Source organism: Cydia pomonella, chromosome 25 (genome assembly GCF_033807575.1).
Source record: "Cydia pomonella isolate Wapato2018A chromosome 25, ilCydPomo1, whole genome shotgun sequence".
Lineage (NCBI taxonomy): Eukaryota > Metazoa > Arthropoda > Insecta > Lepidoptera > Tortricidae > Cydia > Cydia pomonella.
In genome coordinates, this window is record NC_084727.1 from 9,913,550 (window position 1) to 9,931,928 (window position 18,379).

An 18,379-nucleotide genomic window follows, 5' to 3' on the forward strand; every position below is an offset into this window, starting at 1 on the left:
TATCAGTCCGTCCGTATGCCTGTCTGTCAATACTATTAATACCCTTTATCTCGGGAACGCGTTAAAACCATATGCTTAGATCTATATATAGTCCCTTGAAACTGTAAAAAAAAAAACTTCTAAGTTAAGGTACCGCTGGTGTGATGTCGTGGAGACGGACCTGCGTCGGCTGAATGCCAATTCATGGCAGGAAACCGCGCTGGATCGGGACAGGTGGCGTTCTCTCGTTTCGGAGGCCAAGATTCTTTTTGGATCGCTGAGCCAAATCAGTTAGTTAACTTAAAAAGAGATAGGGCCGTTTGTGTTTGTACCGCACAAAAAACGTATACAAGGTGCCCGTGAGCATTGCGAGAGATTTTAACGGTGCATTCCTGATGGCAGCAGAAGCAAAAAATGTTATATGAATTTTTGTGAAAGTCGAGAAAAAAAAAATATTTTTGTTCTTTTTTCCCTTTTTTTGAACACTCCTGTACATAAAACGTAATTTTTATTGATAAACACATAACCTAAAATTAACTAAAGTTTTTTTTTATTAGGGGGTAGCCTCTCGAATACATTTTTTAAATTTTTCCATTTCAATCAATAGGTATGTCCAGACTAGACCTCAAAGTGGCAATACCGCAGTCAAAAATGTGTTTTGCACCGACTTATGGCGAAAGAATGATTTCGAAAAACATTTATCTCTGAAACTAGGCCTAAGCCAGAAATTTTTATATGACATTTGTTTCTAAATATAACTAAGCATTAGTTAAAATGTCTCGCAATGCTCACAGGCACCTTGTATTTCGACCTCAAGGGAATCAATATGTATAGGGTCCTGTTGACCTAGAACTCTGAAATTTGGCAAGTAATATCGTCTTACATTGCAAGTACAGGGAAAACTATAAATTTGTAAAAAATAAACATAAAATATACGTTAAATTTGCACGGAACCCTCGGTGGGCGAGTCCGACTCGCACTTGTCCATTTTTTGGTTTTTCACTGATTAATTACTGTCAAAATGTTGATCGAATCTGAGTATTCATGTCTATGCTATGCTATAGGGACCGTGCGCGTTGGAGGGTCTGCCATCTTGTGGCCTGAATCGGAACCATAAACATATAAATTTACACGTCTCGTGTTTTCTTGTGCATAGTAAGTGCTGCCATCTTGTGGGCTACACCGGAACAATAAACATCACATTTACGCCTCGCGCCAAAAATCTGACGGCTCCTGTGCTGCCTCCTACAGTTCCTGCACGCTCTCTATAATTATTTTGTAAGTTATGTAATTCAGTTAAGTTGTGTAATAATATATGTTTGATTTGAGCGAGAATAAATGTTTCTTTTTATATAATGATTTTTTAGTGTTCCATACCAAAAAGGCAAAAAGGTTAGATGGAAAAGATCCCTTTTAGGGATAAGTTCGCCTTTGTGCATAACATTTTTTTTGTCTGTTTTACGTTAACCTGTTTATGTGCAAAAGTGACATACAGTCGCCATCAGATATATCGGAGCGGCCGAGGTGCTCACAAATATCTGAACACGCCTCTATTGCCAAGACGTTAAAGTGCGTGGACAGATATTTTTGAGCACCTCGGCAGCTCCGATATATCTGGTGGCGACTGAACAAACCGTTACGGTGCTACACTGTCCGTCCGGCTATCTGTCACATCACTATAGTATTTTTCAAACATCATGGGTACGGTGACATGTGTCATCTCAGTATTATTTTGCAAAATTTTTCGATTTCACTACACTTTATAAAACAAAGTAACCCCGCCGCGTCTGTCTGTCTCTATGTTCGCGATAAACTCATAAACTACTGAACGGATTTTCATGCGGTTTTCACCTGTAAATGGGTGATTCTGGAGAAAGGCTTAGATGTATACTTTTTTAAGGTTTTGTGTAATCTGTACGAAGCCGGGGAGGGCCGAATCAAGTAACAAAATGTACGAAGATGGCATCTGTCACCGTACCCAAGCTGGTTGAAAAGTACTTTTAATTCGAGATATACGCTAATAGAGTTAGACCAAGCCAAGTTGGCAGCGATTTTGATAGCCCAGACTATGCAAGTGTTCTTTTAACGTCAAGCTTCTATGAAATTATGACGTTTAAACACTTGCACAGTCTGGGCTATCAAAATCGCTGCCATCTTGCTTAACTTAGGAAATTTCCTCGCGCGGCAAACGCTCTGCCTCGCGTATATTTTGGCTTAGCCGAGCCAATTTGCTTGGCAAGATGGCGTCACACTCAGCTGTTCAAAATGGCGCCCCACGTAATGACTGCAGGGGTTGCGTTTCTTTTATTTTGCTACTTAAAAGAATTCAAAGGAAAACGAGGAATAAAAGCAGGACACTGTGACACTGTGTTATTATTTTCCAACGTTGTCATGTTTTGACAACTTTAAACTTAAGTACGAACAAAATAACCACGTGCACCATAAACAGACACGTCTACTCTGGCGCGCGGCAAACGTCTGAGGAGCATGACGAAAAACCGATACCGAGCTCGGCCAATACAAGGTTGAGCTCGGGCGAGGAAAACACGCGCGCCGCTTCGGCCGAGGCACGTCTACACTAGACGTTATGTGCGCGAGGAAATTGCCTCGCGCGTATGTTCGCTGTGTGGACCCGCCTTATCAATTGGAATAGTTATGAACGAAAGCCAATCCGGAGACATTGAAACGAATGTACATTTGCTGGCTTCATCTGCTTGTAATGATCTCCGTAATAGTACATACATTACGATACAAGTGCGAAAAATAGGAAATTCGAAACGACTGGCGATAACTTAAAACATGACCGAAGGGAGTGTTTTAAATCGGCACGAGTTGCGAATTACCTATTCGCACATGTATTGTACAAAGTTTTACAGTACATATGGCCCTTTAAATGTTCGATACAGTAACGTAATATGATAATTTTCGCACTAGTGCGGTAAAGTAGCACTATATGTTTGCATGTATTTAATTCAGCACACCACTGAAAGAAATGGTTTGCATAACTGTAACAAAATTTTGGTTACTGTTTACACAAAAATTGGGACTTGCGAACTATGTGTTATATGTTACAAAACCGTGTTTGGCTATCAGTGTTCAGGTACTGGGTATACACTACAAAATAAGTTTGTAAATTTATGCAAAGTTTATTTTCTTATAACCGTAGTTTAGTTATTTAGTAAAGTTACAAAACCAGTTCGGCTATCTATTTTTTTCAGTGACGTTTTTCATCAATTATCCAAGATAGGATTGTATTTTAGTTTAGAGGATACCCCAAAAATGTATGTAGTAATTCTGTAGAGCGGTCACCACGATACAGGCCTAGCCTAGTGTGGGACCACTGAGCAAGTTATGCAATTTTATCTTCTTTCTTTTAGTAAACGATTTTTTTTTAATGTACTGTAAAAGTACATTACGATACAAGTGCGAAAAATAGAAAATTCGCAACAAGTGGGGATACATTAAAACACGACCGAAGGGAGTGTTTTAAATTGACACAAGTTGCAAATTGCCTATTCACACATGTATAGTGTATGTGTCTTGACTCCTGGGGTGGTCCAGCAGCTTCGTTTCTGCTCGAGTAGGACCAGACCTCGAAGTGTTTTGCCATGCCTTCCCCCAGGTTACGTCGCCACTCGTGTCGTTACGTCGTCGGGGAAGTTAATATCGCCGCCTGGGGGGGGGGGGGGAGGGGGTTAGACGCCGCAGAGGGACATACATTGTATGTAAAATTTGAGCTATAGCTCCCTGCCTGTACCTGCCTACGCCGATGTCTCCGCACGTTCCTCCCAACAGTTAGCTGGAATGCTGAAGTCATTCTTACCTTATCCTATTGTAAGTACAAAGTTTCAGAGCAATCTAGCTAGTCGTTTTGAAATGAGAGCGTAACTACGTTTGTATGGAGAATCGAGCTTGCTGTAGACTCTTTTTAGTAACTGTCGACAGACGTTTTAGTATGCAAGAGTTTAGGATTGTATATATTATATACATATATACAATTGTATATCTCGGTTTTATTACTTATAGGTCTTATAGTGTAGTTAAATCGAGGTGGAGTGTGTTAATTAGTTACCTGCTTGATGAGTAGAAAACTTTTAATGTTGTTTATGCACAGTAATCAATATGCAATAGGTATTGGGACCGTGCGAAGTGCATGGTGGGGGTAAGTAAAGCGATCCCAGCGCATAAGGTGGTAAAAATTTGAACTAACTGCGGATAGCGTCTTTAACATTTCGTACAATTATATGGCTCGAAATGAAACTTTGATTTACGATTACTCCTGAAATATTCATTTAAATTGTATGGTGTAAGGGACCATTGTAATCTGTATGAAATGCTTAATATAAGTAACGTATTTATTTTGATAATAGTTAATAATGTATCCATGTAAATAGCTTTGCAAATGCCACATATTACGTTATCTTTTTCTAGAAGTTAAGAATGGATATAGTAAGTTATCCTTAAAAGATAGACATTTAACATCGCGGACTTTTTTGTAGACCTATGAATGAGAAACAACCCCACCATACATTGTGTTGTTATAGCTCAAACGGATTAGGCAGCGTTTTCGATTAAAGCTCCTAGCCAGCGTGATTTTTTCCGAAAACATCGTTATATTTCAAACAATTTACACAAAACCTTAACAAGTTATATACTTAAGCCTTCCTCAAGAATCACTCTATTGATAGATGAAAGTCGTATGAAAATCCGTTCAGTAGTTTTTAGTTTTGGAGTAGTTTTATAAGATGCAGTGAATTGACGTTTTCCCCTAGACTTGCGGACACTAGGTTGCGTGACAGTCGTGCACGCTCCCAATAAATCCACGTTAATGGCTCGGCGACATCGCGCGGAGGCGTCAGCGGCGAGCGGCGATCATAGGTTAGAGCGAGACACAGCGATCCGACCTTTCGTTCCCACTTATGGCTGCCGCTCGCCACTGTCGCCGCCGCGCGATGTCGTGGCCGCGTATTAAGAGCGCATCGCCAAAAAAACTGTTATGTAGTTTGGCGAAATTTTGTTGCTGTTCATGTATGTGTCTTTTTTTATAGACAATAAATTAAAAAACAAAGGAGTACATTTGCTAACGTGCCAATCGTTAAAGCTCCATAGCGAACGAAACGCAGCTGTCATTGTCGCACTAATAAGGAAGAGTGATAGAGATGACTACTCTATGCTATGGAGCGAAAGATTAGTACGTTGGCAAAGCACCCAGGAAGGATAGGGAAAGGCAGGGTAGAGAGAAATTACGTATTAAATACGCGTTATAATGTATAATTTCTGAAATACAAATACTTGCTTTGTACTGTATGTTGCTTGATAATTTTGATACCGCATAATAGAAATTGTGAAAAATGGGTCACATAATATGTTACCTAGTCATAATTATCGTTTATTTACTATTTTTTATTACCTAATTTTATAAAATACACCATGGTAAGTAAACTAAGTTATAAAATAATACAGTCTCTCATGGCCTAAATTACTAAACTAAGTTTTTTGCAGAAATCCCGAAGCGTCTGGTTGACGTAACTGTTGATCGAAGAGCTGGCGGCTTCCTCGCACAACGTATCAGTATTGCGATACAACGAGGAAATGCCGCCAGCATCCTTGGTACAATGCCTCAAGGACCTATTTTAGATTAAAGCTAGCTATTACTAGTAATACATCTGTATATAGCTATTATGTAAATAAAGCGATCTTAAAAGTATTATTAAAATAACTTATATACTACTTATAAGTTATAAATATTTACTTAACTAGTTTTATAAGTTTAAGAGATCAATAATATTTTACAAAAGTATCAGTTCTGTATGACCTTGAAACCTTGGACATGCGTTTGCATCGACGGCCGGAGTCAACTGAAGCGCGCGCGGGCGCCGCGCTCATATTTATGCGGCAGTTGGAGCGAGACAGAAGACAGGGCGTGCTGCTCTCACATACGTAGTAGTGAGTCTCCGGCAGGGTAATCCCAAATTGCTGCATTTTGATCTACCCGTCTTACGTGTTAGAAGATTAGACAGAAGACATCCTATTGCGATCGCTACCAACGCGATTTTAGTCGAAGGGTAGAATACATATTAATATTATTGGATACCTATCTTTCTGTTTTTAGCCATATCGGAAATAGTATATAAGGCGGCAGTTCAATACAATAAATGTTCATTTTTTTTATACTACGTCGGTGGCAAAAAAGCATACGGCCCGCCTGATGGTAAGCAGTCTCCGTAGCCTATGTACACCTGCAACTCCAGAGGAGTTACATGGGCGTTGCCAACCCAAACCCCCTTCCCCCCTCGTTGAGCTCTGGCAACCTTACTCACCGACAGGAACACAACACTATGAGTAGGGTCTAGTGTTATTTGGCTGCGGATTCATTATTCAACCGGCTATCACGCGTTTCACTAATACTCCTCCTGCCCGGTCTCCTATACATTTATGACACTCGGAATCACGAACCCAAAAAACCCAACATATTTACATAATAAGCGCTTTAATAATGTCAGTTGCACCACACCGTGTGACAGCGTCAAAGTGTCCGCAAAATTCTCATAGTTTGTGTTCTTGCTGGCGAGTAAGGTTGACTCCTCTGGAGTTGCAGGCGTACATAGGCTACGGAGACTGCTTACCATCAGGCGGGCCGTATCGACGTAGTATAAAAAAAAATGGTATTTTAACACATTCACTGCCGGGAACCCACCTGATGGGCGCTCGTGAACTTTGTTCAGATGCCGGACAACCCGCTGGGCGGGTTGTTTTGTACGCAGCTATAGACCACCGGTTTCTGGGGTAGTGCGCCGTTTTTTGTCTGGCAGTGAATGTGTTAAAATTTTCAGTTTGCTATTGTTCAGTCCGTCAATTGTTGTTGCAAGTGGACCTTTTTGTGTTCTAGTAAACTGCCTTTGAACACACTAGCAAAATTACATTGGTCACATCTGTAGGGTTTTATACCAGTGTGTATAATTTCATGTACCTTTAAATGCCCTTTTTGGGCACTAGTGTAACTACAATAAGTACATTTGTATGGCTTTTCACCAGTATGCTTTCTTTCGTGGACTTTTATAGTGCTTTTTAAATAACTAGCATAATCGCAGTAGTTACATGTGTATGGTTTCACGCCAGTGTGGGTCCGTTCATGAACATTTAAATCGCTTTTATGGGCAGTCGCGTAGCTGCAGTAGTTACATTTGTATGGCTTTTCACCGGTATGTATTCTTTCATGAGTTGTCACATGACTTTTATTAGCAAATCTGTACCCGCAGTATTTACATTCGTAAGGCTTTTCACCTGTGTGTGTTCTTACGTGGAGCTTTAATCCACTTGACTTAGCACTCGCGTAAGGACAGTAGTCGCACTGATAGGGCTTTTCACCAGTGTGTATTCTTTCATGTGTTCTTAGAACTTTACTCGTGGAACTAGCGTAACTGCAATAGTTACACTTGTAAGGTTTTTCTCCCGTGTGTATCCTCTCGTGTATTTTTACAAGACTTTTATAACATGAAGCGTAGGTACAATAGGAGCATTTGTGAGGTTTTTCGACTTTTTCGTCTGTGTGTATTCTTTCATGAACATTTAAATGTGCCTTATTGTTGCTGGAGTAAGTACAATAGGCACATTTGTGTAGCTTCTTTGTAAGATGCTTTTCCTGATGATGAAATGGGATTTCATTCTTTATAATCTGTTCTGGTGGCTTGGTTTTGGATTTATGTTGAGCTTGATCTGAAATTCATAGAAAATATTAATAGTGCACACGAAGAACTGAAGGACCCGGGTATGTCCTTTGGACCCGGGTATGTCCTTAAACTACGTCCAAAAGAGAGGTATGGGCAATGTGAATGTCAGCTCGCCTTGTGTGGTAGGGCACAGCACAGCAGATGTCATTCCAGATCTAGAGCAGAGCCCAACTGGGGAAGTACCTCCACCTTACAGAAAACCGCAGCCAAATAACACTTGACCCTACTCATAGTGTTGTGTTCCTGCCGGTGAGTAAGGTTGGCAGAGCTCAACGAGGGGGGTGGGGTTAGGGTCGGCAACGCGCATGTAACTCCTCTGGAGTTGCAGGTGTACATAGGCTACGGAGACTGCTTACCATCAGGCAGGCCGTATGCTTGTTTGCCACCGACGTAGTATAAAAAAAAAGAACTTACATTTAAATATTAAAATAAATAAATAAAAAAACAATAAATATTATACAGACATTCTTACACAAATTGACTAATTCGCACGGTAAGCCAAGGAGGCTTGTGTTGTGAGTACTCAGACAACGATATATATAATGTACAAATACTTAAATACATAGAAAACAACCATGACTCAGGAAAAAATATCTGTGCTCATTACACAAATAAATGCCCTTACCGGGATTCGAACCCAGGACCATCGGCTTCATAGGCAGGGTCACTACCCACTAGGCCAGACCGGTCGTTAAATGTCTAAAACTGCGAAATTCGTGTATAGTTTTTTTGATAACTAGTAACACATTGAAATTCTGTAATGTAGAGGCCCAACGGAGCCGACATGTCTCATTGATATAGCTCCTTTTAAATAAAAAAACAGATGTTAACCATAACTTAATATGAAACTTACTCTTTGTATTTTCTTCTCCTGTACTGTCGGTGCTACTCGGGAAATGCAGGAAATCATAAATGTGGCCACCAATCCTATATGTACGGAGCTGCATGTCCACATGCATGTGCTCAAGTTGGACAGAGCAGGTCATCCCTGGGACCATGATTTCTGCAATGAATGAATGAATAAATAAATCATCATCTTGGCTCATGGGAGCCTGGGGGATTGTGGTCCGCTTGGCAAGTAATTCAAAGGAATTGGCGTAACCACTAGTTTTTATGAAAGCGACTGCCATCTGACCTGCATTTAGAATAATTATGTTTGTAACTCCAAAATAATTTATCAAAGTCAATATATTCTTTATTCCAATAGGCCTAGCAACAAGCACTTTTAAATTGTCAAATTTTACAAATATCATCTTAATCTAAATATCAGAGCACTTTATTGATGCAGTTATTATTGTTCTCAAAAAAAAAACATTGTATTGTTATGGATATGGTAAACTTAATAATAAGAATTTCACAAAAGGATCATCAAACACCAATTAAGTATAAATCCTTAACCTAACATCAAGTATAAATCCTCTTGGAAAAGTAAAAAAACAGGAAACAACATTTAAAAAAAAAACCATAGATATTTTATTCATAAGTTTTAGCTGGTCTATTGAGAATTAATTTTGTTTACCTTCATTAATACCCCATTATTAATAAAAAATAAAAATAAAATAAAATAGCCTTTATTTGCGACCCCTTTTTTCTGTGTTGCATGCTAAACACTTACAAGGAATTTTCAGTTATAAAAACAGTTAATAAAATATTATTGTGCATGAGATTTTTTTATTTTATTCATTTTTTTTTTTTTTTTATTTCGGGATCCCCCTGTGGGTATAGGCCTCCTCCAGTTTTTGCCATGCCTCTCGATCTTGGGCTAGATAATGCCACCCCATGCCGGCAGTTTTCTTTATATCATCAGCCCAACGCTTGAGTGGGCGTCCTGAATGTCTGTCACCACTCCCTGGTCCTCTCCATTCCGTCACTCTTTTCGCCCATCTTGAGCTATCGTAACGTGCAATATGTCCTGCCCATCTCCACTTCATTTTCTTGACATATTGTAATGCATCAATTACTTTGGTTGTTTCCCGAATGTCTTTGTTTCTAATCTTGTCTTTTATCTTGACATTGAGTAGGCTCCTCTCCATTGCTCTCTGACAAACCGAAATCTTTTGGGCATTTTTTTCTGTTAAGCTCCACGTCTGGCAGGCGTATGTCAGTGTTGGTAGGATGCAGGAGTCCATAAGTTTCTTTTTAAGTGGTACGGGCATTTTTGATTTAAACAAATGTTTAAGTGACCAGTAGCGTTTCCAGCTTGATGTTATGCGTCTCTCTATTTCTGCTGTGTCTGTATCTAAGAATGATATTAGTTTGCCTAAGTATATGTATTCATTTACATATTCAATGCTCCTTCCTTTTATTTCAATATTCTTTTTCTTGTAGTTAGTCATAAGCTTGGTTTTATCATAGTTAATTTCCAATCCCACTGATTTGCTATTCTGATTAAGGCACTGAAGCATGTTTGCAAGTTCCTCTGCATTATTGGAAAATAATACGATATCATCAGCGAATCTTAAGTGATTTAAATATTTAGACCCTATTCTAATGCCTTTATTTTTCCACCCAATGTTGTGTAGTATAAGTTCTAAAACTGCAATAAATATTTTTGGTGATAATGGATCTCCTTGGCGGACGCCTCTCCCTATTTGAAAGTATGGCCCTAATTTATCCAGCTTTACTCGGCTTTTACACTTTTTATATATATTAGTTACTAGTTTTATGTATTTTTCCTCTATATTATGATATTCTAAAGCCTTTCTAATTGAATCATGAGAGATAGAGTCAAATGCCTTCTGGTAGTCAACAAATGCCAGGTACAGCGGGGAGTTAAATTCTTTGTACTTCTCAATTAGCTGGCTCAGTACTTGTATGTGGTCCATTGTGGAGTAACCAGGTCTAAATCCTGCTTGCTCAACTGGTTGTTTTTTATCTATTTTTGGGCCTATTCTTGTCAGTAAGCATTGGGAAAACAGTTTGTACAGGCTTGACATGAGACTTATCGGTCTATAGTTAGATACGTCGCATGGATCTCCTTTCTTGTATAATAGAGTTATTTCTGACTCAATCCACTGTGAAGGCACGATCTCTTCTCTTAGTATGTCATTAAATAGTTGTGTTAGGTGCCTGATTAGTATGTCTTTGCCCACCTGTAAAGCTTCGTTTATGATGGAATCTGGTCCTGGGCTTTTGTTTTTACTGAGATTTTTTATTGCAGTGTCCACTTCTCTTGTTGTAAATAGCTCTGGAAAGCTCTCCGTCCTATCTATTATGTGCGGCTGTACGTGATGGCTTTCATTTGGCTCTCTTTTAGCATATAATTTTTTATAGAAGTCAGTAGCGACTAGAACCAGATCCTGCCTATTTTCAGTGACTCTTTGACTGGAGCTTATGAGTTTTGGTATCCACTTTTTGTTGTCTGACGGGACTCTTTTTATTCCTCCGGTTGCTTCAATGCAGTTTTCAAATTTTCTTAGCTTATAAGTTGTATATTCTTGTTTAATTTGTGTTTTGACTGTTTTGTATAGTAAATTTAAGTCCCTTTTTTCTTGGCTTGTTTTGTTTACTTTTACCTTGAGTATATGTCTTTTTGCTATTAAAGCCATGGTACTTGGAGATAGTATAAACTTTTCTTTTTTGTATAGTATTTTTGTTTCTATTAAACTCTCTGTGATGGCTTTCTCTAAGGCATTGTAAGCATACTGCGTTACCATGTTGTTCTTAGTGTATTTTTTTAATTTACTTTTCAATAATCTGCAGTATTCTGTTTGCTCTTTACCTGAAATTAAGTTTGATTTAGAGGCTGTATATTTTTTTCTACATTTTGGTTTTATTTTCATTTCTATTGTTCCACGTAGCAGCCTATGGTCTGAAGGAAAGTGTAGTTTATGAAGTATTTCAATGTTTGTAAAAAGATCCTTTTTTGTGGATAAGATGTAGTCTATCTCATTTCGAGTCTTTCCATCAGGTGCCACCCACGTCCATCTCTGGCTTACTTTCTTTTTGTAAAATGTATTCATGATAGAGATATCTTCCTCTAGTGCAAAAAGTTTTAAACGATCTCCGCGTTCATTGCAAACACCAGAGCCGTATGGGCCTAGAATCGAGCCAATTTTCTCAGTTATGCCAATCTTTGCATTGAAATCACCAATAATAATTAGGAAGTCTTTTGATTTTTCTTTTGCTTTATATATATCTGCGTAGAACCTTTCTAATTCCTCATTGGTTGCCTTTTCGGTTGGGGCATAAACTTGAATTATAGAGCATTCCTTTCCTTCAATATTAATATTTAAAAGTGCAACTCTATCCGAGATGCCCATAAATTGTATTATTTCTGATTTATGTTCTTTTTTTACTAAAAATCCAACGCCTCTTTGGCCTTTGGTTTGGCCATAGTAGTAATGGATGCACCAGTCTAGTTCTTCAATTTCATAACCCACTTTTTTTACTTCCGATAAACCAATGACATCCCATTTAACATTTTTTAGTGCGGTTTCTAGTTCTATCATGCGATGGTTATCTTTTAATGATCTTACATTATAGGTACACACATGGAATTTTCTAGTTGTTTTTGATTTGTACTGTTTGTCTTTAGTAACTTGGATATGTTGGATATGCTGTATTTTATTCACTGGAGGGTTTTGGTCGCAATCCCCACGATGACCAGTCGTCTTGGGGAGTAGAATATTTTCTGTTGTGGTGTATGTGTGTTGTTTATTTATTTGTGTTGGTTTCCGTTTCATTTTAGTTGTCAAGATAGGTGTTTTTTTCAGACATGGAGTATGCCCGCTCCCGCATAAGCTGGAATGCATCCACTTTTGGGATTTTTTTCGTGGAAGTACTTGGCTGGTCTCTCGGGCTTGGGGTTTCCGAGTTTCTTTTTCTTTTCTCATTTTCTCGAAAATTGTCAGCTTTTGCCTTACGTTTTTCCATTTCTTCCTTTGAGTAATCTTGCGTTATGTAGGTTTTTTCTTTCATTTTCTTTTTGTTTCTTAGTATTTGAACTTTCTTTTGCAAAGTTGTTGTTGACAGAAGAATGGGTCTTATTTTTTCGTTGTCAATCTTTTTGCCGATGCGTTGTACTTTATTTATATCACTGTTTTCTAGTTCCACATCCAATTCTTTAATAATTCTTATAGCCACGCTGTGCAGGTTGTCTATATTTTCATCCTCAGCTTCTGGGATTCCGTGCAAAACTAGGTTGTTTTTTCTGGCGTTCACTTCCAGGAATTGAATTTTCTTGTTTAAGGTTTCCACTTCCGACCTCAGCTTTTCATTTTCCGCTATTACTGGTTTTAACTTCTCGTCCACTGTATGCAGTATTGTAGCTGTAATAGATTCTGTTATTTCCGTAGTTTGTTTATGAAGTTCAACTTTCATATATTCCAGGAGCAATGACATCTCTTGTGACAGTTGAGTTACTGTTGCCATGTTTAATAATGGATGATTATTGCGGTGAACGAAACTTGAATTGGAACGCGCCTCGGGTAAACACGCAATGTACAGCGAAACTCAGCCCGCGATGTATTTCGAAGTTGGGTTGGCACTGTTGGCAGCTTTGTTTCTCTTCTTCACTTTTTGACACCCGATTATAACCTCTTAATTGAGTTGATGAATATTCAAGTTGATTTTTCACTTTCGGGAATAGTTTTTTCGGAGACACTGTTATTAATAGAGATGTGAAAAATACTTTATAAAAAGTATTTAAATACAAAATACAAATACTTCCTTGATATACTATTTCAAATGCAAAATACAAAATAGTTTTCAAATTTGTATTTAAAATACTATATACAAAATAGGTATTTTCAAAATGCTTTTTTAAAATACAAATACTTTGCGATAAAAGATACTCTTAAATAGTGAATACCTAGTCTGAATTAAAAAGTTAGTATTGCTCGGAATTTACAAGTTGGAAAGGCTTTCTTTATTCTTTAAAAATAGTGTGTATATCAGTCCTCTAGAGTACAAATTTTGTGTCTCCTCATGTTTACCGGTTGAATGGACTTTTATGTGATGGTTTTTAACGGTCAATTATTAAAAGCATTAATTTAGATTTGTAATGTTTTACAGCTAGTATATACCTCTCGTTGGTTGGTGAAAACGTCTCGTTTGTGTTTCACCAGGGCAGAAAAGTTTGTTTACCTCTCGTGCCTTGAAACCCTTGCAACGCTTAAGATTCAACATTTTTAATCTCTCGCTACGCTTGTGGTCATTTGCGGCGTTACTAAACAGATTCACCAGTTCCGTGTTAAAATAATAAATAAATATTATAGGACATTATTACACAAATTGACTAAGTCCCACAGTAATAAGCTCATTAAGGCTTGTGTTGTGGGTACTAGACAATTATAAATATTTATAAATACTTAAGTACATATACATAAGGTCGATATTTAAACGATAGATACAATAACAGCTTCGACAGGAAATTAAGCAAGCAAGCGAGGAATTAAGCAAACGCGGATCGGTCCGCGCGATCTTGCCAACTATGACATAAACCCTAGAGGTTTTCAATAGTGGCTTATTGTGTTAAACCCTGTTTCAAAAAATTCATAGTGAATAAATACACAAAAAAAAAAACAGAAAACACCGATGACTCAGGAATAAATATCTGTGTTCATCACACAAATAAATGCCCTTACCAGGATTTGAACCTGGGACCATCGGCTTCATAGGCAGGGTCACTACCCACTAGGCCAGACCGGTCGCCATAAAAGAATGAGAGAGTTGCAAGGATTGTAACGTCAGAAGAGATTGTACCTCTAACTCCTACTTACTTCACCTAATAAAAAGTATTTTGTATTTTGAAAATAGAAAATAGGTCCCAAAAACTATTTGAAATAAAATACAAAATAGTTTTCTTTAAAAGGTATTTAAATACAAAATACAAAATAGGTATTTTGCATTTTGTATTTGCATTTTAAATACAAGTATTTCAAATAAGTCACATCTCTGGTTATTAATTGTTAACTACCGGCACTTCAACTTTACTGTTCACTGTATTTATCACTGATTCAATAGGTTTTTGCGCACAATAAGAATTAAAACGGTGGAACGACTAAAGAAACGTCCATATTTGTTAGCACCGGAAACGGTATGTTGCAGGTGTATTATTAATAAAGGCAAACAGAATTTAATTACCTATATCCTGTTAAAGACTTTCAACAAATGTGACTTATCATTGCATACAATTTGCGAATGTCATTTGATCAATCAATAGAATTTTGTTTCAACTACTTAGCTAGCAATTATCTATAATGCATGCCATTAGTTGCAACATCTATAAAAGCCTTACACAAAATTAAAAAATTGCCACTATACAGAATAAATAAATATTATTATTATTTCCTTTATTTATTCATCTTCATATGTTAGGCTTTTTACAATATGAATATAAAAGTAAAATACAAAAACAATACAAAAACATATAAACATTTTATAAAAAACGTAACCTAGGGTGCAGGGGGCAGGGCCCAAGCTGTGTCCAAGATTATATTATTATTAGGTATTATTTAATAATCAGGCAGGCAGTTTGACAACTGATATGACCTGTATCCAGTATTCATAAAGATAGTCATCATGAACAAGTAGTAGATATAATATGCTTGTCTAATTTATTTTTAAACTGGTTCACATTTTGTGGTAAAACCACATCTATATTATAGGACATTCTTACACAGATCTACTAAGTCCCACAGTAAGCTCAAGAAGATGTGTGTTGCGAGTACTCAAACAATGATATATATAATATACAAATAATAAATAAATACAAATAATATATAAATACATAGAATATAATACAACAATTCCCACCTCCAATGGATTAATGTAAAAGTGGGCGCAGCGGCGGTAAGCGCCGAAATTTTGAAACGTACAAGTAATAAATATAAGAGCCTCGGTAAAGAGATGAGAGAATTTTTGGAGAAGAGTTATCAGCATTGCGATACAACGAGGAAATGCTGCCAGCATCCTTGGTACGATGCCTCAAGGGCCTATTTTTGATATCAGCTAGTTATAGTAATCATCTGCATATATCCAATATTGTTATTGTAAATAAAATAAAAAATACAACAAACCTTGATGCACTACAACCACTTTCTTTTCAGAGCCCAGCACTAATTCTTCTTTCTCCTCATGTTTCTCATACAGTCTGCTCAGTCTCTTCTCCCTTCACCTGATGGTTTATCTGACCGTTCTGTGCACTCTTAGCTTCGCCGATACCAGTGTGTAAAGACTGTAAAGTAACTGCCGTAGCTACCTCACTCAGGCCTTGCGAGTCCTCGGTCTGGCATTCGTTCTTCATTCGATCATTCATTCTTCTTTGCGACCTAATCAATATGCTCGGCCTGTGCGCTCTCAGACTCAAACTCTGTGGTGTCCATCGGGCCGGGAGACCCCGAAACCTAAATGCTCGTTCACTAGCAACTCTGTGCTATCCAGCGACATCGATTTGACGTCGTAACGAAATGTAATGGTTAATGAATACGCGAATACCGATTTGTTGTTAGTGTAAAACTGAAAGGACACGAATCAATATCCACGACCTGATAAAGAACCATCCAATCTGCAAAGCAGAAAAATCATTAAAATATAGAGGGCCTACCACGAAAACCGAAGTTCGCATAGCGAGCATCTATCATCTATCTTTTTTTACCCTGATTAAGATGTACAGTGACAGATAAAGATGACCGCAATTTGCGTATTTCCGTGTTCGCGATAGACCCTCATCCTCATCTTATAGCAACACAACTGACAGTTGACTTCTGGGGGCCTACCGCGAAAACCGAAATTCGCAAATTGACGAACTTCGATTTTCGCGTTTATAGGCAAGGGGCCTACCGCAAAAACCGAAATTCGTCAATTGCGGGTATTTGTCTGCCACTCTAATTACGTCTTAGTAAGTAAAAGAGAAAGATCCTCACTATTTGCGATTTTTGGTTTTCGCAGTAGGCCCTCTATATCATTCCCTGACCCTGATAATGACACGAGTCCGATCCGGTTAATGCGCAGCCTTGGGCTAATCTAGACGGGACAATTTTTTCCTCAATCAATAGACGCAAAAATAAAATTGGCTCGTCGATCCCACTTGATTCGAATGTAAGATTATGAATGGTCAAATGGAGGTGCGGACGCAACAATGTCAATTTTCGATACTAATATGCGCATTTGGGAGCTTGTTTTTAATTTCGTGCGCCCGAATGGCACCATAAATCTAAAATGGGTGTTCGAAATTGCATTCGTGCGAACGCTAAACGAAATTGACGCCAATTTCGTTACTGAGCAAATTGGTCAATTGGATCATTTCGTATGGGCGGGCGTTTATTTGAACTGATGGAAGATTGACTGTGTAGAGAGGTCATTTAAGGAAATGTATAAGTAGAAACAGTACAAATTGTATGTTATCTGTGGAGCATAGCGATTGGTTCATTCATACTTTATTTTTGTAGAGAGTACGCGACCTTTACTTTTTGCGTTCATGTTTGTAAATGTCATTAGTTGAGATTGCGTTGCGCGGCTGCCATTTTGGTGATATTGGTTCAATATTAGTTCGATACTTATTGCTTGAATTATAGCAGCGAGTCAACGAATTTCATAGACTGTGTAACTAGCTAACTGTGGAGCTAGACAGGTTTTAGTTTCAACCAAGCTACAGCAAAAATATCGGTGTGACCCAGTTGATAGTATATATTCTGTACGCTACTATGAAAAAAGCGACAATTATTGACCTGAAGTAAGACTCAAAGACAAAATATGTCTGATAATAAAGAATATGAAACTGTAACTAATGTCCTTATAACACTGGAAGAAATAAAAGTGGAGAGGGATGAAGTAGAACCAGAGAATGAATCTGTAGATTATATAAAAGTAGAGCAGGATGAGTGGGGTGTCAACGAGAAGGCTGCTGATGCTGGACTGTATGGTGGACACGAGGTCAAGCAGGAGGTGGTCGTCAAGGAAGAGCCTGTGCAGCATAAAATTGAATTTGTTGGGGGTGAGTTATAGACTTATTGTTATATTTAAACATCGGTGACTTGTGGCAATTGGGTGGCACTAGTTATGAGACATGTTTTTCAGGTGTCTTTTCAGATAAGATAAAATACAAATGAATACCTATTACCAACATGGTTTTACCATACGTGTGACGAAGTAGGTTTGATCGCTAATTAGATTCAGACCGAGCTAGTCTGTTTTTTATTCTGTAGACTAAAATGACAACCACAATTGTCAAACTTAGAAATAATGTGACCAGCTTAAAACAAACAGTGCTGATCTTAGATTTTGGTTTGTAAATAATCAATAAATATTCATTAATTCATTCATCAGGGCGTTAAGCTTACGTTAAGCATAGAACTAATATTTTAATAATTATAGTATTATTGCTTTATTTTAATTGTAAGAATTTCCTAGCATTACGTAAATGCTATTTTGTGTTTGAATATGTATTTATTTTAGTAATTAAGTAGTTTTAGAATATCAATAATGTTGCTATGCCCTGACAGGGTAACCATGCATGCACTCAATACATGTTAACACCTTAATGTCCTTAATGTAACCATGGTTCTGCATTAAACGAAATAAGAAAAAAAAAAAAAGCGTCACTACCTTCTACCTACTTCTGGTCCCGCTTAATACAAAATGATATATATACGACGATAAATACGAAACCATTGACACGAGAAGAAGAAGAATAAATATTCAATTAATTATAGATTCAAAATAAAAAA

General features: G+C 37.7%; 2 protein-coding genes across 3 annotated transcripts in view; one reads left to right on the forward strand and one right to left on the reverse strand.

The window, feature by feature from the left end:
* Positions 1 to 5,347: 5,347 nt before the first annotated feature.
* LOC133531542 (zinc finger protein 239-like) lies at positions 5,348 to 16,377 on the reverse strand. Its single transcript, XM_061869815.1, has 4 exons — positions 16,309 to 16,377; positions 15,731 to 16,218; positions 8,563 to 8,712; positions 5,348 to 7,695 (listed from the first exon to the last, which is right to left on the reverse strand). Exons 3-4 carry the CDS (start codon positions 8,705 to 8,707, stop codon positions 6,824 to 6,826), a joined length of 1,017 nt encoding a protein of 338 aa, XP_061725799.1. The 5' UTR covers positions 8,708 to 8,712; positions 15,731 to 16,218; positions 16,309 to 16,377; the 3' UTR covers positions 5,348 to 6,823.
* A 749-nt stretch (positions 16,378 to 17,126) lies between these two features.
* Positions 17,127 to 18,379, forward strand: part of LOC133531540 (zinc finger protein OZF-like) — a 35,126-nt gene continuing 33,873 nt past the window's right edge. Inside the window, exon 1 of one of the 2 annotated variants that reach the window (XM_061869809.1) lies at positions 17,127 to 17,646. In XM_061869809.1, coding sequence (XP_061725793.1) covers positions 17,406 to 17,646 — 241 coding nt within the window. In that variant the 5' untranslated portion in view covers positions 17,127 to 17,405. The remainder of the gene's footprint in view (positions 17,647 to 18,379) is intronic. The other variant, XM_061869810.1, reaches the window with a different exon arrangement.

Coding starts and splice junctions, on each gene's coding strand:
- LOC133531542 (XM_061869815.1), bottom strand. CDS start 8,707: ATGGTCCCAGGGATGACCTGCTCTGTCCAACTTGAGCACATGCATGTG. Junction 7,696..8,562: donor AGGAGAAGAAAATACAAAGA/GTAAGTTTCATA, acceptor TATGAATTTCAG/ATCAAGCTCAACATAAATCC.